The sequence below is a fragment of the Mauremys mutica genome, chromosome 7, assembly GCF_020497125.1.
Source record: "Mauremys mutica isolate MM-2020 ecotype Southern chromosome 7, ASM2049712v1, whole genome shotgun sequence".
Taxonomy (NCBI): Eukaryota; Metazoa; Chordata; order Testudines; family Geoemydidae; genus Mauremys; species Mauremys mutica.
In genome coordinates, this window is record NC_059078.1 from 123,242,384 (window position 1) to 123,268,312 (window position 25,929).

Below are 25,929 nucleotides of genomic sequence, written 5' to 3' on the forward strand. Positions count from 1 at the left end.
AATCTGATCAAACAGGAAAAGGAAGCAATCTGCTTAAGGTCACTGAAAAGACCAGTAACAGAGATGGGGCTAGAACCGAAGTCTCCTAAGTCCCAGCTAAGCAGCCCACACACCAGACCAAGCTGCCTCTGTAGACATTTGACGTAACTGGGGTATCTACATAACGAATTATGGCACTGCAGGTCTTACAAAGCCTCTATTTGTTTTCCAGCTGTTCTAGATGGAGAGAGACACAGACACACACGTGTGCCTTTATTCTGATCCCTAGTCCCTTTCCAGATGACAGCAGTAAATTAAACTGGGTGAGCATTAAGCACTGATCTCATCCACAAGGCAGCTACAGCTCCCCAGCACACCTTCTGTAATGTAACCGTTGTTCTGCACTTCCCCGCGCCGCCCCCCCAACACACACACACACACACACAGCGCTCCTGTTCTCCACCTGGATTATTTCAGCGTGTGGGAAAGATAAACATTAAGACCACAGTTGGCAAGGCTGGAGGGAAATGCCAGGTCTGAATTCGCCTCATTTAAAAGGGAAGGAATAAATCTTCATTAATGTTAATAAACATAATGCTAATGCTTGCGGATCAAGTTACTTTGTGCTGCTGTGGCAGGGTGAGCAAAGGGAGAAGGATTTCTAGAATCAGATCCAATGTCCAATGCAATTTCACAAGGAAATTTCTATCCACTGATACAGAAGGGGAGGAAGAGATGCCACAGCCCTGGACAAGGTTAGAGGACTATCTCCAAAGGGGCTGCGGCTATGCCCCAATTATGGCTGCCCCCGCATAGTGCACCAGAGGAGCAGGGAGGGCATAATGAACAGACATCATCTGGGATCAAGGAATGGTATCTGGCCAGCATTGCTGGACAGGTGGGCAGGGCCATAGGAGTCACAGCTCTACCCACTCCTCCGCACATCAGAAATGGAACCGGTCAGCAATTACCCACAGATACGTTTGCATCAATGGAAAATGGCTTTCGGCCTAAAGGGAAATTTTTCTGAAAATCATCAGTTTACGTCGAAAGCGAGAAACAATAACAGATTCCCCAGACTTTGGCAAGTGACAGCCAACTATATTTAGGGTTTGGGTTTTCAGCTTTTGGGCTAAAAACTTGAAAAACGTCAACAAAATATTTTACATAGAGGCAGGGAGGGGAAAAAAAATCCCGTTTCCTGACCAGGTCTAGCAGCTCAGACAGGGTTGGGCCAGGGCAGTTTCCCAGGGCCCTCCATGAATGGTCAGCAGAGGAGCCTTCTAACCCTCAGGCAACCCTGCTCACGGGTTGTTACTGGGTTGTCATAAGGTCCAGGAGCCTGGGCATGGAGCAGGACCCACGCTACCAGGCACTGTACAAAAAAACAGAACAAACAATACCTGCCGCCCCAAAGAGTTTACAATCCAAATCAAGACTGAACTGTTCCCATAAGGTAGCACTACACTGCACACTAAGCCCGGCTCTGACTCCGCTTTGAACTCAAGCCCCAATCAGATAGATGCCCAGCAAGCACTCAGGCCCTACAACCCAGCTGGGGTGGGGAGGCGGGGGTTAAAGCCTGACTCCCACTGTGACTCAGGTGCAAGCCCTGTCATCTTGCAGTATAAATGCAGCTCAAGCCAAGTCAGAAAGTCTGCGTAGTGCAGTATGGACGTGTTAGCATGGCTGTAAAACCAGGGTCCAGCAATTGAAAAACCCAGGTTTACATTACAATGAAGTGTGGCTGCTCAAGCACCCCCTTAGAAGCACTGAGTCCACAAGTCCAGGTCCCACCAATCTGGATTTACAGTGTAGTGCAGACATAACCAATGGCAGAATGATTCCTCTTAGGGTTTCTGGAGGGAAGCAAGAATAAGCCATTCTGAATTGAGAAAAGTTTCTCACATATTAGCACTGCAGGGTTTAGAAGCTTAGAGGATTAGGGTTGGAAGAGACCTCAGGAAGTCATCTAGTCCAACTCCCTGTTCAAAGCAGGGCTAACTCCAACTAAATCATCCCAGTTAGGGCTTTCTTACAGGAGTGAAAACTGTATTTCCTCAGCAAAGGAAAAAGGCTAGAGGTCACATATGGGGAGCATAGGTGTTGAATAAGAAGGCACAATTTACACAGTCATTAGCAGGCTAGAGCCAAACTAAACTATATGAGAAAGCTAGAACACCCATGGAATGGGCATTGGGTTGGGAATCAGGAGACTTGGGTTTAATTCCCAGCTCCGACACCGATGTGCTGTGTAAACGCAGACAAGTCACTTCACCTTTCTCTGCTGCTATTTCCTTTCCCACCCTCTGTCTCGTCTGTCTAGATTGTAAACTCTCCAGGGCAGGGATGGTCTCCTAGCTACACTGTATTACTGCATAGTAAAACAATGGGGACCCTAATCTGGTAATGCAAATACCACCATTGTACAAATAACTTGAAACAGGGTCCTCTAGAGACTTTGCAATATAAGAAGAGGTAAGATGAACAGAGTCAACTTGGATGCCCACAGCCAGATCAATCATGCCTCTAAAAAGGAAGAGACAGAAACAATCTCAAGAGGGAAAAAAAGCCAAACACATCTGGAGTGATTTCTCTGGAGTGACCCGAGCCCAGGCCTGATTAGTAAACAAGATCTGTCCAGGTGCTGCACCTAATTAGAAGCAGCCCAGTCGATGAAAGCAGCAGATACACTTTGGTACAATTGTCTAATTACTGCAGAGAGTTTAATGAAGTTTCCAAAGGCCTAACCCCTTGTTCCTATTAATTAGGAGACAGGTCCGTTACATTCTCAGGTTATTCAATTAGGGGAACTGCTGACACAGCTATTTCTTGTGGCACCTTAATTCACTGAGGAACAAGCCAGGCTATTTGCATCTTAGACATAAAATGACCCTTCAGCTATTAATAAGAAAGTGTTGTATTAGTCCCAAATGCTGCCACAGCACTATTACTGCTCTATCATCTGGGCACAGATCTGTCGATTGCTGCAGTATGGTTTTAGACGGGAAAGCTCGCGTTATAAAAGTTTAAATGAATTTAGCGCTGGTGGAAGGAGACCCATTTCTAGAGCTGTCAATTGCTGTCCTCAACCCACTGACCAGTGAAACCGGGTCTCTCATGAAATCTGGTCTTTGTGTACGTTTACCCCCATACTATACAGATTTTACAGGGCAGAGCCAGCCTCTCTCAAACTGGGGGGCCTGACCCAGAGGCGGTCTCAGAGGGGTCACAAGGTTATTGTGGAGCAGGGAGGCGTGGTATTGCCACCCTTACTTCTGCGCTGCCTTCCGAGCTGGGTGCCCCAAGAGTGGTGGCTGCTGGCTGAGTGCCCAGCTCTGCAGACAGCAGCGCAGAAGTAAGGATGACAATACCATGCCATGCCATTCTTACTTCTGTGCTGCTGCTGGAAGCAGCTCTGCCTTCAGAGCTGGGCTTCCGGCCAGCAGCCGCTGCTCTCCAGACCCATACAGTGACACCACTGTGAAATCTGAGATGTAAATATCTGAAATCATGAAATTTACGATTTTTAAAATCCTATGACCATGAAATTGACCAAAATGGACCAGGAATTTGGTAGGACCCTAACTAGAGCATTAGCAGCAGCATCGGCCCCTGTCAATGTGCCTCTAGCCAGACCTAGAGGGACAATCTTTAAGGATAAGAGGGTTGCTCAATACTTTGAGCATCTTCCCACGTTCACTTTGAGGAGGTTTGCATTTGACTCAGACTCCTTTCCCGCCCACTTCCTTTTGCACTGAGATGAAATATTCAAATCAATGCATAATCTGTCTTTCACCCACACAAGCGCACACCGGAAGCCACACTCATGTAATTATAGCGGCTCCCCTTAGCATCGTAAGAGAGAAGAATCCCGTCATAGTGTTTCCATTGTAAGCCCCTATTCCTCCCCACCCCCAAGATTTTATACTGTAGTCAAATAATTTGCTTCGGCAGAAATTTGGTTTCACAAGCTTTCAGCCCAGCAATGAAAAATGTATTTTTTTAAAGTTGATTTAAATCAGTTCAGTCCCATCAGTTTAGGTTCTGATGCATTCATTTACATTTGTATAACTCAGACTCAGCTCCCATTACAAAGAGAACTAGGCAGTTAGTTCACAATCCAGACTGATGCTTTTGGCAACTGACCCAAAAAAAAAAAAAAAATCAAAGTGAAACCAAATAATTTTCTGCATTTTAAATATCTCTTCAGCATGTAGAACTAGCATATGTCGATCGTATAGGGCACCGATCATTAAATACAAAGTTTCAGTTCACATTATATGCTGGTTTGATCCCACTTACAGTCCAAAATATTAAAGTTCTAGGAATACCGGATACATTCAAAGTTCTAGGATCCAGAAATGTCTGGCACATTTCCTTTGTGAACTGAAAAAATAATATTCCATTTTTCCCTCTGATCCTGAAGTCACTGACATTTTACTTGCTGTGCAGCTACTTCTGGGATAGAACAGGGAAGCTGATTAACCACACACAGCAACAATACACAAACAATGGAAAAAAATGAAGAAGAAAAAAAAATGAACTTTTTCCATATAGAATATGACAAAACTTGGTAAGGAAAGAAACGTTCTTCTCAAGCCCTCACCAGTCTATTGCAGGGAGCAAAAAAGAAATTAAAAGCAATAAATAAGTAGTTGATAATGTCCATTTAAACCTTAAAAAGCAGGTTTCATATATCCAACGTGAACATTAACTACTGCTGCATGACCTGGCTGCTATAAAACAACCGGCCCCAGTAAGCCTGCCTATCAAGCTTTATTAGCCTGATGACAAAAAGCTGTTACAGAGCTGAGGTTACCCACCAGGGCATTAACAAGAGTCTGGCAGAAGCAGATCAGACACAATTTCAGGTTCCCTCCTGGAAAATTATGAATCACGCAAGATGCCATTATTATTTCCAAGATGGAAACTATAAGCCACAAAGCAGTTTTTGCTGGGAGCCCTTGTCACGCAGTGATTGGGCCCAGGACTGGGAGTTGGGAGAGACAGAGATCTTGCATTAAGCAGCTAAGTTCTTTTTATTTAGACTTTACACAGCACAGCAATAGGAGCCTGCTGCAAGCTGCAGCCAGCCCTGTCTGCTCCCCTCTCCAATGTAAGCCCCACCATCTAAAACAGAGGGTGAGCTTTGCCACATCCCACATCCTCCCACCATGATGACACATGGGTTCTGTTCCTGACTCTGCCGCTGACCAGCTGTGTGACACCGAGTTAGTCAATGCCCCATGCCTCAGTTTCCCTCTGTAAAATGGGGATCCCTTCCTTTGTAAAGCACTTTGAGATCTATAGATGAAAGGGGCGACAGCCATAAAAGCTGAGGCCTGGGCTCCGCTGTTGCGCCTCCAGTTTTTTCCATCTGAATAGGAGTCACAAGTGCAATCCGGAGTAGTTGCTGTGACAGTTCTTAGGGTACCCAGGACTGATAGTCTGTGTTACACCCTCCCTCCAGCAAGAGAGTGTCTTGTACATAAGAATGGCCCTATTGAGTCAGACCAAAGGTCCATCTAGCCCAGTATCCTGTCTTCCGACAGTGGGCAGTACCACATGCCCCAGAGGGAACAGATAATCATCAAGTGAGGCATCCCCTGTCACTCATTCCCAGCTTCTGGCAAACAGAGGCTAGGGACACCATTCCTGCCCATCCTGGCTAATAGCCATTGATGGACCTATCCTCCGTGAATTTATCTAGTTCTTTTTTGAACCCTGTTATGGTCTTGGCCTTCACAACATCCTCTGGCAAAGAGTTCCACAGGTTGACTGTGCATTGTGTGAAAAAATACTTCCTTTTATTTGTTTTAAACCTGCTGCCTATTAATTTCATTTGGTGACTCCTAGTTCTTGTGTTATGACAAGTAGTAAACAACACTTCCTTATCTACTTTCTCTACACCAGTCATGATTTTATAGACTTCAATCATCTCTCCTTAGCCACCTCTTTTTCAAGCTGAAAAGTCCCAGTTTTATTAATCTTTCCTCATACAGAAGCCTGTGGCAGCTGGCTGTTAGCACCTATCAGCCATTCAAGCACTCCTCCAGGCTAGAAATCACCCAGAGGCAGCATGCTCCAGCCACGCCCCCTGCTTTCCCAGCATTCCCTGGAAGGTGGTGGTAGAAAGACAGCTATGCCCACTAACTATCGCTGCCTCCTAAACCCAGGGAATCCCTAGTTTAGTTGGGGCAGCTTTAATGCTGTTTTGCACTGATGGATTAGGACTAAACAGTGGGACCCCTGGATGGTGGGTTGAGTGGGTCTCAGTTCCACCCAGAAAGCCAACAGTTAAATGATACCGTGCATCTCAGTCTTGAGCTGGGAGAACAGCCCTTCACTGGGGAAGGAAAATGTCTTGATATGCAGATCATCTGAAAAATGGAGGAGGATTAACGTGAGAATGATGATTTCGAATATTCACTGTTTTGCCACAGCAGAATATGGTCATTCATGCCTGGAGTCCCAGCACATTTAACAAGCTATTCGTAATCGATCTCCCATTATGTGCAAGTACCTTCCATCATTAGAAAACCCACCCCATTCAGCAAGTCCGTCGTGTTCACCACCGAGCCGGATGTGTACTTTGCTCTGCTCGCAAAGACTATTTGCAACACGCGAGCTCGCAGCAAGATCCAAGGTGTGTCCCAGGGACAGAGAGACACTACTGTGAGATCAGGAAAACACCAGCCTCTCTTGAAGCCACTGCAAAATTACTGTGTTTTTAACCAAACAGCCCAACACTACTGGGTTGGATGCATGCAGGAATTGCTGGGTGAGATTCTATGGCTTGTGTGTGCAGGACAGGGTCGCCCGGTGGGGGAGGGGGGCAAATGGGGTAATTTGCCCCAGGCCCCACAGGGGCCCCCACGAGAATATAGTATTCTATAGTTTTGCAACTTTTTTTTATGGAAGGGGCCCCCAAAATTGCTTTGCCCCAGGCCCTCTGAATCCTCTGGGCAGCCCTGGTGCTGGAGATCACAAGAGACAATCACCATGGTTTGAAACCAACCTACTGTAGATCCAGGGTATTTTTGTCCATTTCTCTCCCTCCCCCCAGTGTTTTCAGTGGGCAGCAGAGAAAAGGAGAGCATGGGGTAAGCACATCTAATATGAGTGCCGGCTGAAATGACAACTTCAGGGGGCTTTCCTTCTTACCCGTTAAAATCATCATCCTGGGCTAAATGAACTGCAGGCTTGGAAACCATCAGGAGCTGATTAGCCCAGGGTACAGTTATGACTGATTTCACAGGGCTCACGCTCAAGTTATTCAGTACTCTATTTTTTTCATCCTGTCTGCTAAATAAAACCCTTCTGCTCCTCCTCACTAGCAGCTAGGAAATCCATGAACGGGGCACTTAGGGATGCACTGGTGACCATTGTTGGAAATGCACTGGGAGAGCTCTTTGGAAGGACAGAGTGGAAAACGGACAGCTGTCTTGCTAAATAACAGGGACCAGCTGCTATCTGGAGAACTCTCCATGCGCATGGTGAAACATGCACACATGTGCACTCCAGTGCAAATCTTTCCTCTACAACCTCACTGCTTCTCCTTGTCCCTTGAGCAAGGCTTGGTCTCTGCACACAATTGTACCTAGCGGCTAGCGCACTAGTCTGGGACTTAGGAGAGCAGGGTTCTATTACTGGCTTAGCTACTGGCCTTCTGCATAACCTTGGGCAAGTCACTTCACTATGCTGAACCTCAGTTTCCCCATCTGTAAAATGGGGATAATGGTACTAACCTCCTGTGTGTAGTGCTTTGAGATTTACTGATTAAAAGAGCTACATGGTGGTGTTGTAGCAGTGTTGGTCCCAGGATATTAGTAGACAAGGTGAGTGAAGCAATATCTTTTATTACACCAACTTCTTTTGAGCTCTGTGCAAGCTCAAAAACTGGTCTCTTCCATTGTCTGTCCAGTGTATTTATAGCGGAGTCAGTCCCAGGATATTACCTCACCCACCTTGTCTCAGGCCTGGTTATTACAGTCCTGTTGGTCAGGGGGTGAGTTTTCCCCTCTGTGTAGTTACACCCCGGTGCAGAAGCAGTTATACCTGTAGAAAGGCGATTATAAGTGCATCGACCCTCGGAGGGTTCTATTAACTCTACCGGCCCAGTTAAAGCAGTACAGTTTGCCGGCAGAAGCAGTCCGAAGGCTCAGTTTCCTCTACCTGCCCCAATAGAGAGCAATGACTTTTTTCGTTACATTACAGATTAGTCCCAGCAGAGAGGATGTGGCGGCAGAGCCACTGAGGCAGCCGCATTGGTTTGTCTGGCCTATTAAGAAACTGGGATCTCCTCTCACTATGTGTTTGTGCAGCATTTAGCACACGGGAGGCCCCCAACCTACTTCAGGCCTGTAGGTGCTACTGCGATACAAATATCTGCCGTGGGGAAGCAAACCTCTGAATCAAAGCATGAGCCTCTACTGCCTGAGCTAAGAGGAGCCTCCGCCGCTAGCCATTGCTGCGGCAGGCTCATGTACCGCTACAGGAGACCCAGCCACCAGTAGAGGGGGACAGAGCGCTATATTGAGTGTCCGTGGGCTATATAAATAGCAATGCATTAGCACCCCTTCTATATCAGCAATCGCTGTGGTTGTCAGAGAACGGTTATCCGATCACCAATGGGAGACAATCTCGCTATTCAGATGCGGTCCGAGCTATGAAAATGTTGGGGAACCCCTGCTTTGGAGGCAATATTCAGTGAGCTGCTAATGCCAAGCGCCTCAAAGCCCCATCGCTCCCCAACATTTTGATTTTTTAATTTTAAACTGAACTTTTTAAACAAACTAACAGAACCTAATTGAGGTTAATCATTTCCTGATTCCTTTGGCATTCATTGTAATAGCACTAATTACAATAAACACATCTGAAATTAATGTGCATGTCATATGCATATATCAATTCCATTCTAATTTACCACTGATTAATGTCCACAGACCGAACGTGGTTTCAATACTAAAATGCGCCTACATGGCTAACCACCTTTGCCGGCAAGGCTGTTCCCACTGAAGGGTAGAAAGATTAGATAGATGAAGACAGATATGGAGGAAAAGCAAGCAAACAATCACCACCCAGGGTTGGAAGATGAAAGCACTATCAGAGACTAGGGCATGTTCCAGTGATGAAAGACAGGGCAACCCATCTATCTTCCGGTTTCTATAGTATTCATCACATGTGCTTAGCATAATAATACTGTGCAAACTGATTTGAGAGCCTCAAATGGAAAAAATACTGTAGAAGTGTAGACAGGAATGCTCTAAGCTTCACAAAATTAGTTGAGATTTGTTCAGGTCTAATTGTGAAGGGCCGTTAAAAATAATCTGAAGACCAAGCTCCCTCTGCTAGTGTATATTTCACCAGCTGAAAATATGGCCCTGAATTTGCTTGGTGCATTTGTTCACCTTTGAGTTCCCTTTCTGCAAATATTCCAGCAAACCAGTTTAGTGGCAGGAAGTTAACAAACAGCACATTTCAAGAGAGAGTATTAGAGAATATCCATGAAAAAAAAAAGCTCATTTGAACTTAAATTTGAGGAACTGGATTCTAAAGAACTATAATCATCCAATCAGGGAACAAAAGCCTTGTGATTTATGCATCCAATCAAAATTAACCAGCATGGCTCCAATATTGAATGGCTCAAAAATCATTTGCAGACCAAGAATTGTCCTTAGAAATTATTCTGAGAATAATTTTGAAGGAGTGAATCTGAGAAAATCCCAAGCTGCTAATGAACAAGATGTGAGTAGAAAGGCAGGCTAAATTTGTGGAATAAATTGATTGCTATGAACTAGTTGCTCAGCTCTATCCACAAACACCTTATGTGTGGTAGGTAGCAATGACACCCATTTTACAGATGGTCAAACTGAGTCAGAGAGCCTAAAGGTTCTTCTGACCTTAGTGATCTGTGCAGGCAATTTGTAGCAATAAAGCTGCTTAGCCAGCACAGCAGAACCCCAGGAGGTAGAGCCCGTAGCATCAAAGATTAAGCTACAAAGGTTATGCTACATCAGACTCTTCTGTACAAAAGATCATTTCATCCTGAGCAGCTTGCCACAGCTACACAAATTTAACAGCAGAGCCTAAAACAGGACCAATGAGTCCTGCTTCCCAGATTCTCCTCTCTAACCACCAACTCTTTGACCACAGGAAGAGACTAAGAGCAACAGGGCCACTACAGTGTATGCAAGACAGTCTCAGCTGAATTAGAAACCCTCAGATCCTAACATCTCCGGGAAATTCTGATCCAGATTCAAACTTTGCTGCCCCTTCCCATTTCTGCTTTCAGCATGTGATGGGGTGGACTAGGCCCAGAGGCCCCCTGTTGGAGGCTTCAAGGTGCTGCTACACCCCATTCCAGAGAGGAGCAGAAGAGAAGTCCTCCAAGTGACCTAGAGTGGCTTCAGCCAATCGGAAGGGCTCCAGGAGCAGCCAGTCAGGGGCAAGGAGGGCCATATAAAAAGGAGCAGCAGAGCTAAAGTCAGTCAGTTGCTTTCTGAAGCTTTGTTCCTGGCTGGCTGGCTGAAAGAGCAGCAGGTCCACAGACAGCTGAATGTTGGCAGGGACTGGGGGAGCTAAGGAAGAGATCCTGGCTGGCTGCTGGGGCTGAGTAAGGATTGAGCCCACAGAGGGCTCCAGGAAGACTGTCTCTAGGGAGGAAGCCCTGGGGATACGGTCCCATACCAGGGCTGGGTGAAGGTAAAGACTCTATACCTTGGGAGGGGTTTGTTCTGTTCTACCTACAGACAGTGTCTGAGACTTGGCCAGAGGGCTGAGTCACTTAAGACCCGCTGAAGAAACCATCAGCTGGGGGGAGTGCTCATGAGAGGCAGGTGCCGACCACATTACACAAACACAAAAACCAAGTGAAACTGGGAATCAGATTCACCGAGGTTTGGGATATGTTCCTCTGAGAAAGGTGCACATCCAGTTGACTTGCAAACCTCAGGAGCTCATGAGAATCGATAGCCAGCAAGTTCCATACAAGATCCAGCTTGAGCTATGCCTCTCGGTTCCGTTCACCTCCATCTAGCAGGATCACGCCTACATCCTGGCCTGCATAATACTGGATGTCTTTTGAAATTTAATTGGGTGAGGTTACATATAGAAACCAGATACAAAAATATTCTCTGTATTTCCCAACAGGGAACTCCTAGAGATTTGATTTTACATGCCTATATATATATTCATTCACACACAGTATATGTGTGAAAGAAAAAAATTGATGGTAGAGTGGTGGCTCCGATAATGCAGCTGCTGCATTCAAGCCACCAGTATCCTCTGAGAGCATCGCTTTGTACTCATCAACACCCAAAAAGATGCACAAGGCATTGTAATAATCCCACAAAGCGGACATAACGTGCCATCAAACCCAGACTCCATGTGTGGAGAAGAGAACTGAACTGTGACTGCTACCATCAGCCTTGGCTGCCCTGAGGGCATTAATGCTAAGACTGGCTGCTCCCATTCAGTCATGTGGGGGTCTATTATTAATGGTATTTGTCCCTTCATTAAGATTTCTACTTCAGCAGGAAGGGAAAGCCTTTTAGAAAGACCATAAATTACACTGTCCTCAAAGGCACTACACTAGCTCCAGTAAAGGAACAGAAGAGGTTTTCTGGGCACAGGACTATGAGAGCCTAGGAAGAACCAAGGAGGGTGTATATGAAAACTGATCTTTATCTAAAAAAAGATTAAATAGATAAAATAAGACCAGGGAAATTTGTACCTTAAAACCACAATGGAATCCAGCTTCCAGCCTATTCCTATCTTACCTTCAGCAGTGCCTGAGTTCTACAGAACTACCCTGGCTGTTCAGCTCCACCCTCTTTATACAAAGAGATTACCCACAATTCCCCTCCACCTGCCAGAACTAAAAAGTCTTCCTCTGCATTTTTAAGAAACCCCTAATTAACTGTCATGTGACTCAACCAGCCACCACCATCTTGTAATGCAACAAATGATTCTTAAATCACATCACAAAGGAACAAGTCCGCCACTCGAATCCTGAAGGCGATTTCCCAGAATGCCCCAAGACTAATGTCACAGCTCATCCCGCCTTAGGTAGCAAACACCCTGACATGCCTCGAACAGAAGTTTGTAAGTACATAGAGGGGAATCAACTAACAGCATCCCACTGGCATCCTGTTGTACAAGCACACACTCACACCAGTTCACAACAAAATAAGGTTTCTTTTAATAACCAGCACATACCTGTAAATTATCTCCTCCTGGGAAGATGCTAAGAAGTCTGGGATACGAGTGGTTAGACTCAGGCCACAGACACTGATGCCCCAGGTTGGGACCCAGGGTTCAACAATCCCTAACCTGGGGTTACAAATGAGCATGCTCAATCCTTAGGTGTTCAATCCCTAGGTTAACAAACCCGGGGTCTAACTCGAGTTCTGCTAACCCTAAGCTTTCATTGCAGTGTAGATGCACACTCAGTCTTTAAACGTCCCTGTTACTCCCCAATATAAATCCCGTCAGAGGAAAATGTGCATATTTCATGGATTACTGCAGATCTCGAAGCAAAAGCAAAGAAAAAAAAATCTCCTGTCCAGGAAATGAAAGAGAAATAAAACCACTCACGCTAACACCTTCACACACGGCAGCAGTGACCTATGTCTCCTGTACAATTCATCTACACCGCCCGTTATTGGACACAATATTTATAGCAAGCTTTTAAATCCCAGGTGAATACCAAGCCAAATAGCTAAAGGTTCCCATAATTCACAAGTACAAAATGTAGTCTGCAGCCAAATATACTACAGCTACGAACCAGCATAATAATAGGTTATGCAAAATGGATCCAATTTCACAGGGCTATTTTAATGCAAGCATTTAACTAATCAGTACAGTCAAGGCCTATGCTGCACACCCCAGCCCCAGGGAACTTCTTCCGGCCAGCAGGAAAAGAACTTGATTGTTCCTGAGCCAGCTGCCCAGGTCCCCTACCATTTGAAGTAAAGCAGACTCTTTAGGCTGTTGGTTGCCATGTTGTTGTGGGTGTGTCAGCCCCAGCATATGAGAGAGACAAGGTGGATGAGGTAATTTCTTTCACTGGACCAACTTCTGTTGGTGAGAGGGACAAGCTTTCGAACTTCACGGAGCTCTTCCTCGAGTCTGGAGAAGAGTCTAGGTAGGTATGCTGTGTGGGACAGATTTTAAGCGTAAGGGGTTCACATGTTGTAGGAGACCACTTACCAGAGTGGGCAATTTTAGCTGTTGGCAGTGCAAAGGCCCATGACACATCATTCTGAGCCAGCCAGTACCGTGGTCGTCAGCCAGTCTGAAGTGGGTCGTGAGGGGGCATGTGGTGCATTGCTGTGAAAGCCAAATCCCCTGGTCACCAGGAACGAGTGGGAGCTGAGGCAGGGGAAAGAGCAGCTCACTCCCCCTCCATCAAAGGAGACCAAAGAGAAGACTCAGCAAACAAATTACCCTAGTGTAAATGCAGACTAACTAACTATTGGAGTCAAGGGAGCTATTCCACATTTGTAATGGACGTTGGAATCTGGCCCATAGACTGCAAGCTTAGCACAACTCCTACTGTAAGTAAACGTATGCCCTAGTGAAAGCCAGTCCTACAATGGAACAGAAGATTAGAATTCTGAGGCCCGTTTAACAAACGCCACCTACAGTGCCCTGAATCCCTAGGAATAACTTCTAGACTCTTTGTAAACCAATTTTCACCAGTGCCAAACACTTGGAGTAAATGCCTGTGACCACACAACAGCATGGCTTCTGGTGGAGAACCCAGCTCTTACCAGCCACCCTCCAGAACTGCACGAGTTGAAAGCAGTGGGAAAACCCCCTTTTTGTTTAGTGCTTTAGAGCCTAGCAGCTCTTGACCAGTTCTGAATTTGCCTGTTGCTGACTCAAACAGTTAGACCTTGAGAAAAAAAAATCAGAGTTTTTCCCTTCAACGGATGTTTTATAACAGGTTTCTGTGGTGCTGAGAAGCAGTCGAGTCTCGGCATATCCCCAGTTGCCGGGAATTACGGTAAAATTACAGAATGCACCAGCTAAGAAGTTTGAGGGGATGATCAGAATGAAAATAAACTTGACTTTCCTTTTTTTTTAAAAAATTCTTTCCCCTCATGGTATTTTGTATCACTGCATGGTTTGCCAAGAACATCGCACAATGCATCACTAAGATTGCAGATATTATTAGCCACATGCAACCAGTAGGAGTAGAGATGATCCCAGACCAAAACCCAGGATTCTCAGTGTCCCCAAGCTTTGTTGAAAGCTCAGGACTGGGTGGCTTGGGTACATCTCCAAATGCAATGGAGTATGATGATGCAAAACAATTTATTCTGTTGTCATGTCCTTCACGCAGTGCTTTGTGGACATAATTTGGTGGTCATAACCCAAGAAAAGAGGTTTTAAATAGGGAATGTCAAAAAAGGATGCAGTGGATTTGCATTGCAAGATATACAGAAGTGATCAACTTGGATAAAGCACAAGCAATGCACAACAGTGAAGAGTCATGCAGCAGGAGGCACTTAGAACTACTAAGATGCTTAAATATTAGAGCTGGTCAAAAGACTTTCATCCAAACACCTTTTCCAGTAGAAAGTGCCATTTTGACCAAAACAAAAAACTTCTCTGTTCTTTTGACCCAAACCTTTCATCCCTTTTCCAGTGGAGAAAAGCAAAAAGTGGGACAAAAGTGATATTTTCCCACTAAAACTGGGGAGGGGAAGGATTTGGGAGTGGGGGGGAAGAATCTTGAATTTTTTTGCAAAATACATCTCCATTCCCCCCCCCCGCCTCCCCACACACATACACACACACACACCAGTTCTGCTCAGTTATGGAGAGAGGCAGAGACAAAAGCCAAAGATGTAGGAACAGCGAGTGGGTCGACAATGGGTAAATAAACCAATCCAGCCCTTTAAATTTCCTCCTGTGCTGCAGGATAAGAATTTTTTTCTCCCATACATTTTAAGACCAGGAACTCAGTGGAATCCACCAAGCAAGGCAGAAAAATTGGCTGCAGGACAGGACAAACAGTGATGAATAAGGGGCTATAGCATCACAAGTGTAACATGATACAATCATAAAGTTTCCCATCGAGGACTTTGTGCCTCTTGCAATGATATGCTAGGATCACTCCTGGTTGATTGTCCATGGATGCTGTTCAAACACACTGTTCTTCCTACCAGCTGGCTGACATGATCCTTTTTATTTCTTCCTTTGCAAAGGGGAAGCTGGGTGGAAGAAGGAGACCTGCTCTTTGTTGCAATGTGTGCACTGAAGACCAAGGTTGCCCAGCTGTGCAACAGCGATATGGAAAACAAATGAATCTTCCCAAGCATTAAAGAACTAGCTCAGGTCCCTAGCTGCTGCCATTCCAGGTCAGTGCATGCAGAGTGTAGCTATATAAACATCCGTTCCCCAGGAGCTTCATACACGGAGTCCTCCTGACAACAAGTAAAGTTCTCACATGACTGGTTCCTCGAATCAGTATCTAGGGCACACTACACAGCTGGCTTCTCCGCTCCATTCGGAATAGTACAAATTTGTACAACAGCCTTATCGCTCTGATTGCACACGGTTTGTTCAAAATGTGATATCTGAGCTGGGACCAAACCAATCTGCAGGTGATAATACCCATGGTTGAGAGCCCCTTTTCTAGCCTACTAGTTCCAGCAAGAGATCAGCATTCCCATCTCCACCCACATCTCACAGACAACGGAGTCACTTCCCTTCAGGTTTTTTCATTTTCCTCAAGACTCTCCCCTCCCCGCTATGCACTGAGAAGCTGGGATCATCGTGTCCTCTAACATACAACCATTAAGTCTGTCTAGTGGAGGGCAATCTCAGTGATCTCATTTTTTCTTCCATCAGTCCATGGCACAGGGATGATTTAGCCCCACAGCTGTACCTCCCTGATAAAGCATATAACTCAGCTGTGTAAATGAAGAGCCAGGGTAATGAAGAGTGATCAATTCTAGTCCCTAATTGGCATGAGCCCAAGAATACACGAGAAGGTCATTGGTATTCCCAACAACTATCTAGTATGGAGACCCGAAGCAGAGAATCCAGCCTCTCTTTAAACCCGTGCTTAGTATAGTGGAAGGAAAGCTGTAAATCATATGGTGCCATTAAGGTGTTGGAGTTATTCATCCCATTATGGACCATAGTTGAGAGACAGTGGTATGACCCTGAAGTGGCATCTTCTAGAGGAAAGCTGTGTGATTTGGTACATGAAAGCCAACATTTTCAAATGCAGACAACTAAAGTTAGGCACCTAAGTCCCTATTTAACCACCTACCTAGCTGAAAGTGACATCCATCTCAAGGGATCTAGGTTCAAAGGCTGCTTAGATCACAGGAGAAAGGAGTGTGGTGACCTCATTCTAGTCCCCGGTGTTCCAATCTGTCTGAGTCAGAGTCCCCCCTCAGATCAGGCAGTCTCTCCTGGGCTAGCTCTCCCATAAGCAATGGCAAAAGGGATCATTGCAGTGTGCCCAGCTCAAACTTGGGCTTTCAACGTCTCATTCTAAGGAGCATCAAATTTGCCCCTAAAGAGAGAGCGAGAGAGAGACCTTCCAACACTGCATGGACCTGACTCTAAAGTGTGTATGTGGAGAATAAAGGGAGATCAAAAAATAAAAATCAGAGGAGAGGAGAAGGGATCTGAGTAAAAAGTCATGTTCTTTTTCCCAGTGAAACCAAAATGAGAGACAATCACAAAAGCCAAGAACATTTATTTCTGATAAGTGAGGAGAAAAGTCTTTTCACCACCATTGCAGTCACTTGGTGGAGACTGCAAGAGTTTGAAAACCCAAGCTCAGCTTGCACTGCCCCACGCTGTCTTCTCCTCCTGGTACAACGTTCAGAACAAGGAAGTCCATGCTACCTGAATAGACACTTGATTTTCAGTCCTGGAATCATACAGGTTAGAAAGTCTGAAGCCTGGTTCTCAATTGCCCCGCAGCTTGTGCGCCCGAGCAAAGCAAATGCAAAGGTTGGAGGAGAGGGTAACTTTGGGTATGCGGCGCAGGAATGAGTGTAGAATTTGTGAAATCCCAGACAATCTACATGGATCACAAAGAATAAGCATCTCATTATGTTTTAAGAAATCACTAATCCCATTGAAAGACAAGGTTAACAAAGCTCCTGTAAATACACCAGTCGTTTAGCAAACAGGAGCTCAAGACTCGCAGCAAATTTACCAAGATCAGCAATCTCAAAACATGCTTGGGAAAACCTGTGCTCCTGTTGGAATGCCTGCCTGCTTTCCTGTTCCTTTCCCTGGGTAGCCCTAGCGCAGAAGGTATTACAATACATTTTAACTACATCACTGTGGTGGCGCTACAGTCCCGATCCACAGCCCACTGACATAAATGGAAGGATTTCCATTGACTTCAGGCAGCTTTGGATCAGACCCTGCACAAGAGACTATTTGTTGCAGATTCTTCCACCCATATTTTAAATTAAATGCGTCTCATCAGCTCAGGCAGAGTGACCTAATGAGCTGCTCATGGGACGTGCAGCCAGAACTCACGCATTCTAATTCCAGCTCGGTCACTCACACACTGGGAAGCCTTCTTGGGCAAATCCCATACTCCTTCCGTGACTCAGTTTCACCAGCTGCAAAGTGGGGATCTGATCTCCCAACCTTACCTGGATGTTGGAGGTAGGGTGACCAGATAGCAAGTGTGAAAAATTGGGATGGTAGTGGGGGGGTAATAGGAGCCCATATTAAAAAAAAAGTCCCAAATATCAGGACATCTAGTCACCCTAGTCTGAGGGGCGTGGACCTGGCTGAAAGCCTGCTGAAGTTAATTGGCAGTCCTGGGTCTAGCTGTGACTAATATTTCTGTAGCACTCTGAAGCTACCAAGATCAGGGCTCTCAACTCCCTGTCCCCACCTGTCACCCCAGATGCCATGTGTTACCTGGACAAGTCACTTGCCTCTATGTGCTTCAGCTCCTCATCTCTAAAATGGGAACAATACCAGTGCCCTTCTTCACAGATGAATACATTAAAGACCAGAGTGTTCAGATACTCCAGTGATGGAGGCCATATTATAAGTACCTCAGATAAATAGGAAGTTCTCAGTAAGGACTAATTATTATTATATTGATCTTCCAGCTCTTTGTGCAACTGGGATAAACAGCAACATCATAAAAGATTTCATAACACTTCCCAGGGAAAAAAATCCCCCTCATTTTTGCCCCGCCCACCATTTTTTATTAAAGGAACAATCGTCATGCTTGTGACATGTGTCACAACTGAGCACCTTGGAGACTCAGCTGTCTTCAGCATGGTTACACCAGGGATGCTGTTGGTCCTATGGGGAGTAAGGAAGAGCTGAATCTCCTAACTAACAAGGGAGCCCATTCTCATGCACAGGTCTTCAGTAACTAAAGTAAGGCGATATTAAAAGAAAGTGTCTTTCGCCAACGGAAGTTGATCCAATAAAAGGTGCTCCCTCAGCCACCTTGTCTCTCTTCTTAAGAGAAAGACAGAGCATTTCTGAGACAGCAGAAGCATTGTTCCTAAAATGAAGTTTTTCCAGCGTTCTCCTCCGCTAGTTAGTTTAGCAGTAAAATGTGTCGATATGTAATCTGGCTTTTGGAATTCCAGACTACAAGGCTCTCTGGGGGAGGTCTGCTGCAGCTTTAATTGTGAACCTGTTTGGTTCCATAGCCTCTAGGAGAAGTTTCAGCAGACTGTAGGTCTATCACATCCCCAAGGCGAAGAGGAATCACATTTTTGCTAAAGACAGCTTCTTCCCATGCTTACTCAGCCAGTTAATGTCTGATCTCAGCTAGTCTTCCCAGCTCTCAGCTTTATCTTCACTAGGATTTTACCCGGAGTTAGCTAACTCGAATTAGGAACACATCTCTTTTCCTAATGAAAATAAAGCCTCAATCTCCCAGATTTAGACAAATTCTTTGCCTATCTAGAACTAAGCAAGTTATCCCATCCCTGGGAAACTATTAAAATAAACTGGCTGGCTGGCGTGTGTGTGTGTGTCACTGCCCTCCACTAGATGGAATCAGAACCACTCAGGTAGGGAGTCAGGGCTGTTACTAGGGTTGCCAATTTTAGTTGGACATATTCCTGAAGGTTTCATCACGACAATCTTTAATTCCTGGAGACTCCAGGACAATCCTGGAGGGTTGGCAACCTTAGCTGTTACATGGACTCCGGCGATCTTTCATTAGTTCAAGCAGCAGGCACCTCTCCTTTTTACAGCCATTTGATCCCTGTGGTTGCAATGGAGTCACAGCAGTTCATGATGTAATGCTAATCATAGATGGCCACTGATTTGTTACAGCATTAACAACATCTACAACTCGTTACCTGCAAGAAGATGAAAAAAAAATACAGCCGCATTCTGCAAAATTTTGCTATTTTTAATTGCAGCAGCAACCAGGTCACATGGTCAGGCTGCCACTAGCCTTTAGAAGAGTGATATAACCTGGCTTGACAGCAATGCCTTAAATAGAGCAATTAAGGAACATTTTGAAAAAAAACAGGAAAATAAGATTAGTGCCTCGGAGAATCAATCTTCAAACTGCAGCGAGACAGATACATCAGAATAATGAACTGACATCACAGCCCTATATATCAAAGGCATCCTGGCACAGGGACTAATCGCACACACAGGCAAGAGTTTAGATCATTCTCACACACACACGGCTGGGGGAGGGGAGGAGCCACCCCCGCAAGAGCCATGGAACAGGTTAGCATAGGAGAAGAGGACCTTACCAAACTCTCCTCCTGGAATGGAGATCTGAGCCCTGGGTGAGGCCCCTCAGCATTTAGCAAATTTTCTTTCATCTCAGAAAAGCAGGCCGATGCTACGGTGATGCAGGCTATAGTAATACTTAGATGGGTGGGTCGGATAGGAAGGATGGATGCTGGGCTCTGCTGAAGCTTGAGCCGCCAAAACAACCCTTGCACAAACAGCTCTGCAGTCCAGCGCATAAAAACGGACCCTATCTACGACATTATAATGGTGGCCATCCCCATAGTATCTGACCTTTGGATGGCCATCTCTTCCTTTCAGTGCCGACACGGGGAAGTGGGCCTTTATAACAACAAGATGCAGGGCACCTAGATATAAACTGGATCAGGCCAGAGCTACCCTAGTGTAGTTATTTTACAATGGGAGCGTATTTCTCCAGGGGCCGGGAGTGGGACTGAACAGCCTTATTCTGTTCCCACCTCTCCATTTGTCAGAGGGGCAGTGCGGTGCCTTACAAGGAAAGGCAGGTAAAAATAATTCCTGTCCTAGCCACTGTGCATAAAAATAACCCCTGGGCAGCAAACGCAGTGTGCACCACTGACCCCTTTGAGTGACCAGCACAAAACAGGCTGGGAATACAACTATGGAGAGAACCACAAAACTCCCTTTCCTAGAAAGCCAGCGCACTAGCCTAGAGCACCCAGAATTCACCTCCCCTTCCCCGTATGGACAATTCCCAGGTTTGTTCTACTTTGCCATGCTAACCACATTATAGCCTATTCTTTTGCACACACCACCTTCACTTTGCACACTGTTCATAACGTGGATGGGATGCTCATATCCCAAGAAAGCCATTTCGTAGGCCACACCATTCACACAGTGCTTTAGCCTGGCAAGTTTCCCAGGAGGTAGAGCCATGAGAAGCTAGCCATCCCAGACCCAGCTCTGTGCCACATTTATGGCTTGGACTCGATTCTGCCTGTCAAACAGGTTCAGCCACATTTCATCTCTCCATAAAAACATTACAGAGTTGCAACAAAATTAATTTGTTCACAGGGGAAATTAAGATGCTTGTTGAACTACGTTCTACCTGCAGCTCTGCTGGAGCTGGGAAACAAAGCAGATGCTGCCAGCAGGAGAACTCAGAGTGGGAAGAGGTGGGTAAATTTCACAAACAGCTTGGAAAAGGGGAAGGCATTGGGTTTTTCCCTTCAGGGAAAAAGCATTTGATCAAACTAACCATGCTGCTTTAATACGGGGATCTACAGCCCCAGAGAATGAAGGCCTCTATGCACAGAGCGACAAGACAAGCTTCTTCCTCCTCCTCCCTGCAGAGCATCACCCCATGTCTCTCACCAGCGGTGGTTCTTCCAGAGCAGATCTGATTGTGTAGGCAGTTCAGCCCCTCACAGTCCAGTCAGTCTTTCAATTCTCTGCCCACCACCACCAAGAGGTATGTTTTGGTGGTGCACACTAGAAAGTGGAACAAGACCATTTGATATGGTAGTAGTCCACAGTTTCAATTTTTATTTGTTATAAAAAAAGAAACACACACACACACACACACCGTGGAATTCAGTGTTTATATTCCATACATTAAAACCAGAATAAAAAAAAATCAGGTGAAAAACATTGGGAAAAAAGTTTAATATACACATTGTATTACAGTATAATTATAACTTATGTACAAAGGTATTTTTTGTCTCAGAATTTTTCCCAAAATCCTGCTTTGTGGACACTCGCATAATTTTCTTCAAAGTATCCTCACTCATGTTGAGCCTCTTGCTATCTTGGAGCTAGTCCAAATTTGAAAATAAGTGTTCTGCATCAATAGATCCAGGAGATCCACTCTAGAGCTCACCACACCACTGGTGCTCAAGTTCGGAAGTGTGTCTTGAGGACTGTTCCAAAAAGCCGGCACATTCAGTTCCGCATCATCAGGGTTAGGCATGTTCATGTAAATAGTAAATTCCCCTTTGAGATTTGGAATTTCATTTTTAGTGGCAAATGGTTGAAACCCTCCGGCATAACGGTCATAGTCTGCTGCAAAATTCACCTTGAGGAAAGGGTGCAACACCTGGATGAGATGCCAAAAAGAATCTTCAGCACCAAACACTTTGGGGTTCAGATTATGGGCCACAGTAGTCTCCTATTTTTTTTTTTTTTTGGTTCTCATGTTCTGGGGTTGGAAAGATTTCCAGAAACAGCTGGGTTTTCTTGCCATGTTTCTACTGCAGCTTGTGTGTTCAATTCAGCTGAGATTTTGGTTGTCAGGATCCGGTAAACATCTCTATTGGCAAATGTGTTGGCAGGAGCTGGAGAAAAACTCTAATGTTTTCTATGTCATACAGTGACTCCAGGTTTTCAACAATGAACATTACCTTGGTGCCTAGAATCAGGTGGTCATTTTGGTTATTTGCCAGTCTCTTCAGAGTTTCTGCTTTAGAACCAGTGAACTCCCGATGATCTAGGAGGTGCATTAGCTAGCACACTCCACATGTTATTTACATGACAGGAAGCGAAGTACAAGCTCATCCAGCAATGTGGCACAACAGGGCTAGGTAATCAGCAGCAGCTCTGCACTTCTCTGGCACTGTGCAAAACAAAGACTTCAACTTGTTTGCATGCTTGAAAATGGCTCCGAATCCAATGAAGCAAGATTTCACATCTTTAAGATGAGCAGGACACGCAATATGTAGCAGCTCCAGTTTCTGACTCTCCTGTGCAAACTTAACCATGTAGGAAGCAGAATCTATGTTAGTTGTGGCCACATCCTCCCAAGCGAGTTGGTACATCTCAAACATGTCCGTTATTGCTGCATGGACAAAAGGGCTGTCAGCAGAGGTGATGAATGTTACATCAGCACAAAACAAAGTGGGTTTATTAGCTTTGAAATAAAAAAACAAAAGGCCAAGAATCAGACGGTCCAAAGCATCGGGAGACTGTCAAAAAAATCAAATTAGACACCACATTTCCATCACTTTGTTCCATCAGTTTAGATACTAAAATGTCGTCATTTTCTTTCAGATGCTTACGAGTGAGGTTGTCTGAATTAGGAAGGGGTTTTGCTGCTGGACGGGGATTGTCGCACAAAGTCACGGGTAGGCCCCGCTGCAATTAACAGCGGTTGTCCGGCGAAACAAAGAGCCCACACAAATTCATTGACACAGTTGTGCTGTGTCATCTCTGTGGTTAAAGCCCTGGTGAAAGCTCTCGATATCGACTGTATATCCTGAAGCTCACTTTCTTCTTTAAGCTCCTTGTGTCATTTGCTTTCGACATGCTCCTTTATTCTGTCAGCACGAGCACTGATCTCAGTGCTGCAGCACAATGCATCCTCTTCACTCCCGTCTTTACTTTACTTCAGAATTTCTAAGCACCGATTTTTTTTGTTGGTATTCAGGCACAGATTTGCGTTTTTGCCCCAGGTTTGCCTTCATCTGTGGAGGAGTCATTGTTTCAATTCAGCGCCACACTAGATAGACGCAAAAAATAGGTGGGCAGTGTCTCCTTGTGAGCCAATCACAGGGCGATATTAATGTTTGGTTTGCCGACCTCCACCGTATTTGTGAGTTCTGTGTTTTACACTATGCAACTGCTTCAGTCTCAGAGCTTCGGGACACAATCACGTACGCATTAGTGTTGAACAAAAGTAAGTACCTGAAAAAATATTGAGTCAATTGATAATTGGGTGTAAATTAGTAAAAACCAAACCCCTTTGATTAAAAAAAACTGGTAGTTTATTGGTGAAATTGGTAAAAGCTGAAAACGTGGAACACTAGCTATGAGGCAGCTAATGGTTCCCATGTTAGGGACTATTTTCAGTCACTAGAGACTTAGGCTAGATTTGAACTAGCGACTCCAAGATGAAAGACTTTGGCTCCTGTTTTTGATCCCTTATGCTGGCCAGAGAAAGATGCTTCTCAAGTAATATCTTGTATTGAACCAACTTCTGCTGGTGAACGAGACAAGCTTTTGAGCTACACAGAGCTCTTCTTTGGGTCTCAAGTGAAGAAATTAAGATGAAAGGGGCCTAAAACCATCAATGTTTCAGGTGCGCTCTCCAATTCTAGAGTCTTCCTCACAGTCCAGCTCTCAGGCCCATTAGTTCCTGGCCTTCTGCTCCACCATCATTCTCCCAATGGCAGCAGCCCCCCCCCAGCAGGCAGCTATCCTACAGCAGGCAGCACTTTTGCTGCAGCCAGCCTTTGACTCACTACTCCCTGTTGCTGCTGCTGCTGCTGCCCTGACCATGGGGCTCCTGATGCTACCTGGTGGGTCCCTGGCTGCTCTGCTGGGCCTGGGCTGCGTCCTGCTGCTTGGGCTGCTCCGAGCCGCTCTCCCTGTGAGTACTCGCCACCCTGCTTGCAGCCAGCCCCTGCCACACCTCCTGCCATGCCCGCAGCCTGCCCCTGTCTCCAGCCAGCCCCGCGCCCCCTGCCCTGCCCGCAGCCAACCCCTGCTGCACCCCCCTGCCCTGTCTCCAGCCAACCCCTGCTGCACCCCCCTGCCCAAAGCCAGCCAGCCCCACACCCCCATCTCCAGCCAGCCCCACACACCCCTGTCTCCAGCCAGTTCCACACATCCTGCCCTGCCCACAGCCAGCCCCGCACCCCCTGCCTCCCGCTAGCCCTGCCCCACACCCCTGTCTGCAGCCAGCCCCACATCCACTGGTGCCCTGCAGTTCCCAGGACAGTAACCTTGCACACCTGATTCAATGAGGGGGGGCAGGGAGCAGCTGGGACCCACACATGTGCACACCCTAGGGTGACCAGACAGCAAGTGTGAAAAATCGGGACAGGGTGGAGGGTAATAGGATCCTATATAAGAAAAAGACCCAAAAATCGGGATTGTCCCTATAAAATCGGGACATCTGGTCACTCTAGCACACCCCCAGGAAGTGGCAGGGACCCACACATGTGAAACGGAGCTCATTTCTAGTTCAGGCCCATCTTTTTTTAAAAGAACTTTAGGTAGGGTTACCATACAGCCGTATTTTCCTGGACATGTTAGGCTTTTTGATTCTTAAGTCGCCACCCAGGAGGAATTTAAAAAAAAATTTTATTGTTAAGTACGACTCCCAGTGAATGAATGCATTCCCACTTCTTATGGAGAAAGGTACAAAAAATACATACTGTGGCACATCCCTTAAATCAGAACTTTTTATAGGGAACAGGTTGTTAGGATTTTGGCAGCTCATCACTGCCTGTACTGCTTCCAGCAAACTACCTCAAAAGGATTTCATAATGTGGGGAAAATGAACATAACACGATGCATGGTTTCAGGACTAGAGTAACTAGAAGGGCGAATGCTGAAACAGCAGGAAATCATGGAATTTCATCACCCCTGGACTGTTAATCCCAACAGGGAAAACGCATCAAGTGTTATATGGAAAACAGAATCTAATAACCAAATAACCTTCATCCATTGACCTGCTCCAGTCCAGTTGTGATTCAGGCTGGAGAAGGAAGAACAGAGAAGCACACGTGGTGGGAACACAGACTTAAATTCCTGACGGTGATACAGTTAGTCTGCACTACGGCTGGATACAGGGAGACCTAGAGAATTAACTCTTAAAGCACCTTCCCCTGCACACTTCCTGTTCCAGCTTCATGCATCGTCCGGGGTGTTACAAGCTATTTAAAAAAAGAGCAGCAGCAGACAAGTGACATCAGTTAATGTCTTTGATCTCTGACCTATAAGGGTATGTGCTGGATATGCTCATAGTGAGAGGCAGCCTTGTGGCTTTGCAAGTTATGGAAAGCAAATGCAAATTCCAGCTCTTTAGCCATTTGGTGGTTTTTTAAATTTTTACACTGGAACAACAGACCCGGGGATGGCCCAGGTCAGCTGACTCAGGCTTATGGGGCTAAAAATTGCTGTGTAGCTGTTCAGGCCCCAGGCTGGAGTCCCCACCAGCAATTTTACAGCCCTGCAGCCCAAACCGGAGTCAGCTGACCTGGGCCAGCCACAGGTGTTTAGTTGCTATGGAGACATACCTTAAGGGGTGCTGCTTTAGAGAGCCAAATTCTGCCCTGATTTACGCCAATGCAACCCAACTGATATCCTGCAAGAAAAGTTCGGAGCTGACAACAGCTGAAGAGTTAAAGTCATGCCACAATAATAATAATAAAAAAAAGTTGCAAGTGCTGCTTCTGTGCAGTCTGGACCAGAAGGTGACAGGCCATCAGATATGCTAAAGAGAGAGCGAGACGTTTCTAGGAG

General features: G+C 45.7%; 1 protein-coding gene across 4 annotated transcripts in view; it reads right to left on the bottom strand.

The window, feature by feature from the left end:
* The window catches only part of SORCS3 (sortilin related VPS10 domain containing receptor 3), a 465,994-nt gene that overhangs the window by 391,272 nt on the left and 48,793 nt on the right, over positions 1–25,929 (bottom strand). Inside the window, exons 1-2 of one of the 4 annotated variants that reach the window (XM_045025355.1) lie at positions 16,274–16,309; positions 6,291–6,362 (exon numbers count right to left, since the gene is read on the bottom strand). The exons of 2 other annotated variants lie outside the window; for them this stretch is intronic. In XM_045025355.1, the coding sequence (XP_044881290.1) occupies positions 6,291–6,362 (72 nt within the window). In that variant the 5' untranslated portion in view covers positions 16,274–16,309. Of the gene's footprint in view, positions 1–6,290; positions 6,363–16,273; positions 16,310–25,929 lie in introns of those variants that run through there. One more of the 4 variants, XM_045025358.1, reaches the window with a different exon arrangement.